General features: G+C 42.0%; 1 protein-coding gene across 1 annotated transcript in view; it reads right to left on the bottom strand.

Annotated features, from left to right (window-relative positions):
- amh (anti-Mullerian hormone) overlaps positions 1 to 799 on the bottom strand; it is a 27104-nt gene extending 26305 nt beyond the window's left edge. The window contains exon 1 of the mRNA XM_037674778.1: positions 790 to 799. Coding sequence (XP_037530706.1) covers positions 790 to 799 — 10 coding nt within the window. The remainder of the gene's footprint in view (positions 1 to 789) is intronic.
- Between the last annotated feature and the right edge of the window lie 10462 nt (positions 800 to 11261).

The following is an 11261-nucleotide window of genomic DNA, read 5'->3' as shown; positions in this document are numbered from 1 at the left end:
TCTCGGATGAGAGACGAAACGTTTCTACATTTTTTGTTGATTTGCTTTGTTTTGTTTTTTTGAATGTCCAGAGGACCAGATTTAACTTTTTTAGATGATCCAGAGTCTTTAAGCAGACAGAGTTGAACTGGGATGTCAGCTCCTCAGTGGTGGTGAGAAACACTGGGGGCTGAATTATCATTTCAGAGTTATAAACATCAGTGAAACGTGCGACAGTGAAGTGGTTAATGGTCCGGGTGCGACCTGCAGGAATGCACGGCTTAGGAGTTAGATGGGGGAGGGTGCACTCAAACCGGACTGGCATGTGGTCTGAAAAAACATTATCACCAATAACAAGATTATTAACAGTCACATCATGAGTTAAAACAAGGTCCAGTGTGTGTCCATGCTCTTGGGTGGGACCGTTTACATGCTGAGTTAAATTAAATGAGTCCAATAAATCTAAAAAGTCCTTAACCAAGGGCTTCTCAGGACAGCACACGTGCAAATTAAAGTCACCAATAATGAAAACATGCTCATATTTTGGTGTGATTTCAGCCAAGAAGTCAGAAAACTCATTTATGAAATCCTTAGATGAGGTGGACGGTAGACGAGTGCAAATAATGTCGGAGGTGAATGTCCCGAGTTCAAAGACGCTCAGCTCAAAGCTGGCGCGGGAAACTGGGCTGGGCAGTTGTTTACAGTCAAAAGTTGATTTGAATATTGTTAATAATCCACCACCGCCGGCCTGATGGCCGCTAAAATACAAACAGTTTGGTGGCAGTAATTCTGTCAAGGCGCTGGACTCACCCGGAGACATCCAAGTCTCTGTGATGCACAGAAAGTCCAGATCGTGCTCTTGAAAGTAATCCCTGAGGATAAAAGTTTTGTTGGTAACAGATCTTGCGTTGACCAAACACATCCGAATATTGTCCAAAGTGGAGCCAGCAGCGGTGGAGCTAGCGCGCGCTAATGGCCGCAGGTTTTCAATAACAGCCCCTCCAGGTCGGTCCGGGCTGCGCACCGGCTGACAACTCCCTCTGGTTACCTGGTCCGGGCACACAGGAAGCTGGAGACCATGACCGCCAGCTGAAGAGGAAGATGCAGCGCGCAGAACTTTCAGCTTCACCAGCTGACCAGCACGTTTTCCCCGGCGTCTGAAGCGAGATCTCCCGGCAGGCAGGTGAGGAGCAGCGGAGGTAAGCTGGCACGTCCGCCAGCAGGGGTGGGGGAGGAGGGGGGTCCAGAGGTACGCTGATAATGGTCCAGATAAGCGACATCAGTGCCAGAAAAACGAAGATCCAAAAGTTGTTGTCTGTCATACACCAGCAGAGAGTTGATGTCATTGATGAGGAATACAAAAAACAAAAATAATCCGAACACCATCAGCAGAGGTGGATTGCAAGCCATGTACACGGGCGCCATTTTACCGGAAGTCCGGATTACTGGAAGTAATGATGGGGCTTCTTCATGAGCGTTGTTCAGTATTGTGGATGAGCACATGACCTGTGTTTACAGACAATGATTTGTGACAGAGTCCATGATGTTTAGAATAGAATCAGAATGATTTTTAATATAGTAGCCCCCGAGGGCCTGAACATCACGGCCACTGACTTTCATTCTGGTTGTCTGTGCACAGAGATGTCTCCATATTAATAAAATATTTGATTGATATTATGACTGTACTTAATAAGACATTTAAAGTCTTTCCATTTATATATTATATTTTATGATTTTTTTTCAATTGATCCACTATTTTTAGATTGCAGACTGGTACAAGTCTGCCTCCACCTTTTACCTCTGAAAGTCTCTTTTTAATGGTCTTTATGTACTGACCTGTTCTTAATTAATCTTTTTTGTTTTTATGTTCCTCCAGTTTTTATTTCTTGCATCGTTTATTTTGAAAGTCTTTTGTTGCCCCTGTCCCAACCATTTAAAAATGTTGCTGCCATTAAATTTTCATCCATCCATTTTCTTTACCCGTTTATTCCATTTTGGGTCACGGGGGTCGCTGGTGCCCATGTCCAGCAATCACTGTGCGAGAGGCGGGGTACACCCTGGACAGGTCGCAGGTAACCATTCACTCTCTCACTCACACCTAGGGACAATTTAGAGTTACCAATCAGCCTAACATGCATGTTTTTGGTCTGTGGGAGGAAACTGGAGTACCCGGAGAAAACCCACGCATGCACGGAGAGAACATGCAAACTCCACCCAGAAAGGCCCCCGGACCGGGATTTGAACCAGGGACCTGCTCGCTGAGAGGCAGCGGCTCTACCGGTTGCGCCACCGTGCTGCCCCGCCATTAAATTTTAAATTACCTTTTTTTTAATGGTGTAATTTCAACATTTGAATTGTTCACTGTGGTTCATTCTGAATATAAAATTGGGTTTTAATATTATTATTTACATTTTGCACACTGAATCAATTTATTTATTTATTTTTTTTATTGGGGATGTCGTCCAGAAGTTCCAAAGTTTACTTTTTAACACACTAATCAAGCACTCGACAATAGCTGTCAACTGTGTGGTACAAGTTTACTAGCATCAAATAATCTTACATGTAGTCGCCACAACTTGTGTGAATTGAGTAAGTATCAAAAGTGCAGCCTAGTTAATGACAAAAAATTAACTTGTCAACTAGTAGCACTAAAACTAGTCAACCAGTGGATTTATTCTTATTGTGGGTTACAAAAAATTCCTCTCTCTTAATGTGTTCTAGAATTGCACCGCTCAAGGTGGCTGCATGTTGGAGCAGCTCTGTTACTTTCATTCTAAGATTTTGCTTTTGGAAACTTTAATTCCTGTTTTTCTGGATGTAAAGCACATTTTTTTGGATGATTGTTTCCTCTGGTAACGGATGCTGTGCAGCTGGAAGAAATTTTACTGAAACTTTTTTAGTTTTGGACATTTGTTATGATGCGTAATTATGGCAACAAGGCAGTTTTCTACAACCAACAGCAGCTGATTAACATCTCAAAAGTTCAAATAATATCTCAACTACAGCCCCAAATCTCAAATGAGTTGAAAGGATGTTCTGTGGATGCAGTCTCATCTACCTGCCAGCTGTGCTCGAGTGTCTGACCACTGAGATCCTGGAACTAGCAGGAAAAATGGAAACATGGCTCATGACAGCGGAAGGACAGGATCGTCCCTCGGCACCTACAGTTGGCTGTCCGCAGTGACGAGGAGCTCGGCGGACTGCTGGGAGGAGTGGCCATCTCGCTGGGAGGAGTTCTGCCCGGCATTCGGGCGGTCCTACATCCCGGGGGAACCGACTAAATAACCCCTTCTCAAACCGAGAAGCCAGCCGAGTCTGGGTGGACGGATCGGACGGCATCTGCAGCCAGTTACTTAGGATCCGCTGTGGGATGGACCTTTACAAGAGATCCTTCCTGTCTACAGCCATCAGCATCTATAACATCTCTTAATGAAATGAGAATAACGAGTTACAACAACAAAATAATTTCCCTTTGGGATTAATAAAGTATTTTTGAATTGAATTGAATTGAATTTGAATTGAATTGAATAGTTTTTCTTTTTTTATTACCCAGAGGTCACTAATAGGCGGACCTGGTCTGGGTCTGGATCTGGACCGAGCAATTGTTCTATCTGGATCCGTGTCCAATAAATTCATGAAAATAGATGATTTTCATGGAGCATTTTTCCAGTGATAAACAGCTTAGGTGCAGAGCCAAGCAGAGAAGCAGGAGGTGTGTTTTGGAGGTTCTACTTCAGGTGTCATGCAATAGCGCCAGGCAGCATCGTAGATTTTGGGGCAACATAAAAAAACATTTAGTGACGGGACATTCGTGAAGGAGTGATTAAATGTTGTTGCTGAGACATTTGATGAAAAACAAAAAAAACAAGATGTGTGAAAAAGGCAAACAAATCCAGATGTCAGCTTCAACAGCACGCAGAAAATCAGAAACTAATGTTCGTGCTGCTGTTCGGCATATTGTGTTTGTTTTTATGTTATGAGTGCTTAGTGTATTTTTAGTTGATGTTTTTCTTAGTTCATATCTTAGATGTTATTACTGTTTTTCTTTTACATTTTATTGTTGGATGTAACTGGGACCCTGTGTACATAACTTTGCTCCACCACATGTACCACATGTGGTGTGAATTACAATAAAGAATTCAATTCAATTCAATTCAAATATACTTTATTAATCCCAGAGGGAAATTATTTGTTGTAGTAACTTTTTATCCTCATTTCATTAAGAGATGTTAAAGATACTTATGCTGTAGACGGGAAGGATCTCTAAAGGTCCATCCCACAGTGGATCCTAAGAAACTGGCTGCAGATGCCGTCTGATCCGTCCACCCAGACTCGGCTGGCCTCTCGGTTCCCCCTGGCTGTAGGACCGCACGAATGCAGGGCAGAACTCCTCCCAGAGCGATGGCCACTCCTCCCAGCAGTCTGCCGAGCTCCTCGTCGCTGCGGACATCCAACTGTAGGTGCCGAGGGATGATCCTGTCCTTCTGCTGTCATGAGCCGTGTTTCCTGCTAGTTCCAGGATCTCAGTGGTCAGGCACTCGAGTACAACTGGCAGGTAGATGAGAATGCGTCCACAGAACATCCTTTTCAACTCATTTGAGATTTGGGGCTGTAGTTGAGATATTATTTGAGCTTTTGAGATGTTAATCAGCTGCTGTTAGTTGTAGAAAACTGCCTTGTTGCCATGGTTACGCATCATAACAAATGTCCAAAACTAAAAAAAGTTTCAGTAAAAATCCTTCCAGCTGCACAGCATCTGATACCAGAGGAAACAATCATCCAAAAAATCTGATTTACATCCAGAAAAAGAGGAATTAAAGTTTCCAAAAGCAAAATCTCAGAATGAAAGTAACAGAGCTGCTCCAACATGCAGCCACCTGGAGCGGCGCAATTCTAGAACTATATCTGTATCTGTATCTGAAATATTAGCAGATGATGTGCTGGCACAGCTGGAACAGCTGGAACAGCTGGAACAGCTGTTCAGAGTGCACCATGCACCTCTTTGGCCATCGATGAGTCTACAGATGTTACTGATGATGCTCAGCATCCTACATGAGACTGGCTCTGACTCCATACTAATCAAAATTTAATTAACTGGCCGGACAATCCCATGTCCATTTCTCTCATTAACAAAAGTAAAATAAAGAATAATCAAAAGAGAAAAGGTGTTGTTGAATGTTCTGTTTTCAGTTTGTTCCTAAAAGAGCCATTTTTGTTTATGGTTTTCTGAACGTGTTTTACTTGAAAACTTTAAAATTTTATTTTGGTGCCTCTATAAGCAAAAAAAAAAAAAAAGGAGAAAAATATTTGCTCTGTTTACATTTTTTTATACTAAAAGAGCCACTTTTGAAATTGTTTTCTGTTTTTTAAAGATGTTAACTTTTTTGTTACTTTAAGTGTAAGCCTTCAATTCTTTAGGCATGGACCTCTTCAGTTTAAGAGAAAAAGGCTTATTGTGCTCTGTTTGCACATTTTTTAAGATGTATTTTATTCTGAGCTTTCTGTTTTAATCTGAAATAAAGGCCCTAAATTTATTTGCTTGGAACTACTTTTAATTATGGAGCTAGTTGTTTAAAGTGCAGTTTGTTAACAGTGAAAATGTGAAAATGGGCAAGACCATAAAAGTCAAAAGTTGGACTTTTGTTTGGACCTTTTACTAGGAGGAAATGTTAGTAACTGGACCTCAGTGAGTTTTAATTGAATACCCTTGCCCTATAATATGGAATATTAATATGGAATATTAATATGGAATATTAATATGGAATATTAATATGGACTATTAGTGGATTTTTCATTTGTTTACAATAAATAGTTTGTCAAATCATATTTCAGATCATTGGGGTAATTTGTTTTAAATAAATCTAATAATAATAATACTTATTATTATTATTATTGTTATTATTATTATTATTATTATTATTATTATTATTATTATTATTATCATAAAGAAGACCAGAACAATGATGCATACATATGCAGGCCTTAAAACCCAATACTGCATAGAGCCACTGGTTCAGTTTAAGTTCATATGATGTCATCACAGTATGTTCCCACAGAACAACGAAAGTACTTCTCTGCATTTAACCCATCACACATGATTTGCACCCAGGTGGAGCAGTGGGCAGCTATGTAGGTTCCCCTTGGAGCAGTTAGGTGTCTTGCTCAATACCACGTCATGTGGACATAGCAGGGAGTCGAGCCGCAACTTTCTGGTGGTTCCATTTCGGCTCCTCTACAGCAGCATGTCTCTTCATATTTGTCTCCATTTCCTTTGCAGATACAGACATTTTTGTCTCCTCATGACCAAATACCTCCTTTATCTTGGACTGGCGCTGCTTGTGTCCACCAATCTTTAAATAATCCCAGACATTACTGATAGGAATGAGGTCTGGACTTTTTACAAATACTGCAACTAATCTGAACTCTGGTAAACTCTGCTCCCAGAGTGCAGCTTCAAAAAGTGTGACTAAAATGTTGACTAGTAATTAGCATGGCCAAAATGAGTCACTCTAGTTAAGTAGAACATTTTTTAGGCACAATAGTTGACACTTTATCTATACTATATCAGAATAAGTCAAGTAGTGAGCATTTCTCTTTACCACTTGCTCAAACTTTTAGGTCTAACTAGTTGGCTAGACCACATATTTGAGTCACGATTCATTTGTGTTGACTAGTTGTTGCCTAACTTTATGACACAGCACCCAACTAGTTTGGTTCGGCAGTCCACTAGTGCATTAAAAAGCCACCTAGTTGGAGCTTTTGGGCGAAAGCAGCAAATCTGCTGATTAGTTTGGCTTCTGCTTCAGCTAGCTGGACCAAAGTGCCACTAGTTGGGAACCAAAAGTTACAAGAGTGTTTGTTGAACTAGTGCACCAAATGTACAACTACTGATGTGGTAAACAGTGTCCCCCCCCCAAAAAAAAAGAAGATAATTAATATCAAGGGCATTGAATAAATATACAAAGGCCTTACCGTGCTTCCGTCCTCCTTCCCTTCTCACTAACTGCACCACAGTTGGTGAAAGAAAAACCAGATTTGTGTTAATTTGATCATTTATCTTAATGTTTAACCAATGAAGGGCAGAGGGAACAAAAGGCTTTATCATCTGAGATTGTGTATTGAAGAAGAAAGAGTCCTTTTAGTACCTTCAGACACCAAAGTAAACATGTCGGTGACTAAATAGAGAGAAGGGACAGCTGATTTCAGCAATAATGTCCATGAAACTACAGATTACATCAGTTCAACTCACAAGACCCACGGAGCATGTGAAGGGGCATTAAGTGCATAACAGATTATAAAGGAAGGAGTGAACAATGCCCCAAAGACCCATCTCTGCCTGATGCCCTCAACAAGTTCTATGCACGCTTTGAAGACCCGAACAGACCACCCAGCACCAGACTCACCTCACCATCAGAAGAAGAGCTTCTCACTGTGACCTCAACTGAAGTGAGGAATACTTTCAGGAGGATTAATCCTCACAAAGCAACTGGTCCAAACAACATCCCTGGGAAGGTGCTGAAAGAATGTGGTGATCAGCTCTGCGAGGTGCTGGCAGACATCTTTAACTCCTCACTTACCCTGGAGACAGTTCCCACCTGCCTGAAGACTGCCACCACCATCCCAGTCCCAAAGAGCTCTACAGTGACTGGTCTGAATGACTATCGGCCAGTAGCCCTCACCCTGATAGTCGCTAAATGCTTTGAAAATCTGATCAGAACAACCATCAGCATCATCAAGGACCCTCACCAGCATGCGAGAATCATCAACAGAAGACGCCATCTCCTCTATGGTCCACACTGCTCTCACTCACCTGGAGCAAAATGACTCCTATGTCCATATGATCTTTGTAGACTTCACATCTGCCTTCAACACCATGATCCCCCAAACTCTGATGGACAAACAACTCACACTAGGACTAAGCCCCTCCCTTTTCATCTGGGTCCTAGACTTCTTAACAAACAGACCACAGTCTGTGAGTTTCCACAACTTCTCCTCCTCCACCATAACCCTCAGCACTGGCTCCCATCAGGGCTGTGTGCTGAGCCCTCTCCTGTTCACTCTGCTCATGTATGACTGTGCACCTACCCATCCAGGATGTCACATTGTAAAGTTTGCAGATGATACAGCGGTGGTGGGATGCATCACAAACAATGATGAGTCCAACTACAAACAGGATGTGGAACACCTGGAGAGCTGGTGCAAGACGAATAACCTACACCCCCCAAAACATAGGAGGATCTGTGGTGGAAGTGGTCTCCAGCTACAAGTTTTCAGCTTTCATCAGTGACAAGGTCCTGGGGAACCGGCATGTCCCGCTGAGACTCACGCTGTGGGGTACGTCATGGTTTCGTGGGGAGTGTGGCAGATGATGTGCCTCTCAGTTCTGTCTCAAGAAGATGTTGAAGACGTTTACATATTTGTACTTATGATAGCAGGGACTCTGCTTTTTGGCATCGGCAGGGCTCTGTTTTATCGACTTTTGAAGAAGACATCGGGAGCAGTTTTGGCCATGGAAAAGCTTCCGAGTCAGTGTGAAGGTCTGGTACTCGCTGTGGGAACTTTAAATCGTCTGGTCTACGAGCTTAACCTCAAGGTGGAGGCGATTGAGAATCGCAGACCACCTGCAGCTTCTGGGACTCATCAGCGTGGTGGGTTCGACCTTGAAGGAGACTCATAGCATGGATCAGTGAAACTAAATTCCACAATTAGGTTTTTTCGGAACCAGAATGCCCAGATGGACTCAAGGCTGAAGAAAAAATCTGTCTGCCTGAAGAAAAACAAATATTAAGCTTATCTAATCTGACTCCCAATGGCCTCGGAGACAGGCTGACTATCAAATTTCTCCTGGGACATGAGTACCCAAGGACAAAAGCTTCATCTATCGCATCCCCCCCCCTCCCGAGAACTTTCTGTGCAAGCTTATCAGAACTGCTGGCTGGAACAACATCTTCAGAAACTGTGGCTGATCTGAAAAAAAGCTCATGGACAAATCTCAACACCTTGATGTCAAATGCAAATGTAATCATGTTTTAATTGTGCTTGCTGGTAGAGTTTTTTTGATGTCTCAAATCGTGTCCTGATAGACAAGATGTGAAAGATCTTTTTTGTAATACCACTATCTACCCTCATGTTTCTCCCCCTTTTCCTATCTAAGATTATTATCGGATAAGGATAAAATGGCTGCGCTCTCCTGTAGTTGCAGCTTCGTGTACTCCGCCCATCTTTCGGACGACTGTACGTACATATTTGCATTGTACCTCGGTGCAATTCCAATAAAGTTTATTCTGATTCTGAAGTACTTGGGTGTACACATGAATGACAACCTCAGCTGGAGCAACAACACCACCAGCCTGATCAAGAAAGCTCATCAGAGACTCTACTTCCTCAGGCGGCTGAGACGAGCTGGTCTGGGAAGCTCAGTCCTCACCTCCTTCTACAGGTGTGCAGTGGAGAGCATCCTGTGCTCCAGCATCAACATGTGGCATGGAGGCTGCACAGCTGCAGAAAGAAAAGCTTTACAGAAAGTGGTGAAGGCTGCACAGAAGACTGTTGGAGTCAGTCTCCCCACCATCAGAGATATCTACACCTCCAGATGCAGGAAGAGCCACCTGCATCATGAAGGACCCCACTCACCCAGTGCATACACATTTTGCCCCACTCACCTCAGGAAGGAGGTCGAGGAGCATTAAGTGTAGAACCACTAGACTGAAGAACAGCTTCTACCCTGAGGCTGTTAGACTCATGAATCTCTAACCAGAATAATCGCTGTGAAAAATTCAATTCAATTCAATTCAGTTTATTTATATAGTGCCAAATCACAACAAAGTTGTCTCAGGGCACTTTACAGAAACATTCACATACATAAAAGCCAATTAGTAAAGTTCTCTATAAGAATAAGTTCTCTAAGGAATCCAGCAGACAAGTTGAATCTTGGCTTCGTTGCAGTCTCCCATCCTGAGCAAGCACAGTGGCAACAGTGGAAAGGAAAAACTCCCTTTTAAAAAGAAGAAACCTCCAGCAGAACCAGGCTCAGGACAAGCGGCCATCTGCTTTGACCGGCTGGTTTGAGAGGACAGGAAGGAGAGACAGACGAACATAGAATGGTAGGTCCTGGTATAGGTGCAGGTGTATCTGAAAGACAAAAAAACCACATGTTAAGGATAGAAAAAATAATTACAAATACAAAACAGGTTGAGCAGAGTAAGTAAAGACAGTAGCAGAGTGAAAATTGTGGTCAGTTTGTCCTCCAGCAGTCTAAGCCTATAGCAGCATAACTAAGGGACAGCTCAGGAAACCCAAGCCGACCCTAACTATAGGATTTAGCAAAAAGGAAAGTCTTAAGCCTAGTTTTAAAACTGGATAATGTGTCAGCCTCACGGACAGAGATTGAAAGTTGGTTCCACAAGAGAGGAGCCTGATAACTGAAAGATCTTCCTCCCATTCTGTTTTTGTAAATTCTAGGAACCACAAGTAAACCTGCAATCTGAGAGCGAAGTGCTCTGTTAGGAAAATATGGAACAATAAGATCTGTAATATAAGATGGAGCTAGGTTGTTGAGAGCTTTGTAGGTTAGAAGTAAGATTTTGAATTCTATTCTGAATTTGACAGGGAGCCAATGGAGAGAAGCTAAAACTGGAGATATATGATCTCTCCCACTAACTCCAGTTAAGACTCTGGCAGCAGCATTTTGGATCAACTGAAGACTTGTTAAAGTATTTGGACATCCAGATAATAAACCATTTCAATAGTCCAGTCTAGACGTGACAAATGCACGGACCAGTTTTTCTGCATCATTTTTAGATAAGATGTTTTTAATTTTAGTGATATTACGCAGGTGGAAGAAGACAGTTCTAGTAATGTTTTTAATGTGGGGGATCAAAGACATTTCCTGATCAAAAAATAACACCAAGATTTTTAACATTAGAGCTGGAGGACAGATTAATGCCATCTAAGGAGGGAGAAAGACTGAAAAATTAATTCCTAAGGTGCTCAAGTCCAAAAACCAAAACTTTTGTCTTGTCTGTGTTCAACAGGAGAAAATTAAGGGTCATCCAGGTTTTTATGTCTTTAAGACATGCTTGTAGTCCAAGTAGCTGATTGGAATCATTGGGTTTAATGGACAAATATAACTGTGTGTCATCAGCATAACAATGACATTTATCCCATGCTGTTTAATAACTTTACCTAATGGAAGCATATATAAAGTAAAGAGTATTGGCCCAAGCACTGAACCCTGAGGAACTCCATGACTAATTTTTGTTGTATGAAGAAGATTTATTATT

This window comes from Nematolebias whitei, chromosome 3, assembly GCF_014905685.2.
Source record: "Nematolebias whitei isolate Nwh7 chromosome 3, NemWhi1, whole genome shotgun sequence".
NCBI lineage: Eukaryota > Metazoa > Chordata > Actinopteri > Cyprinodontiformes > Rivulidae > Nematolebias > Nematolebias whitei.
Note: the sequence above shows the minus strand (reverse complement) of the source record. Positions and strands in the feature narration are given on the sequence as shown.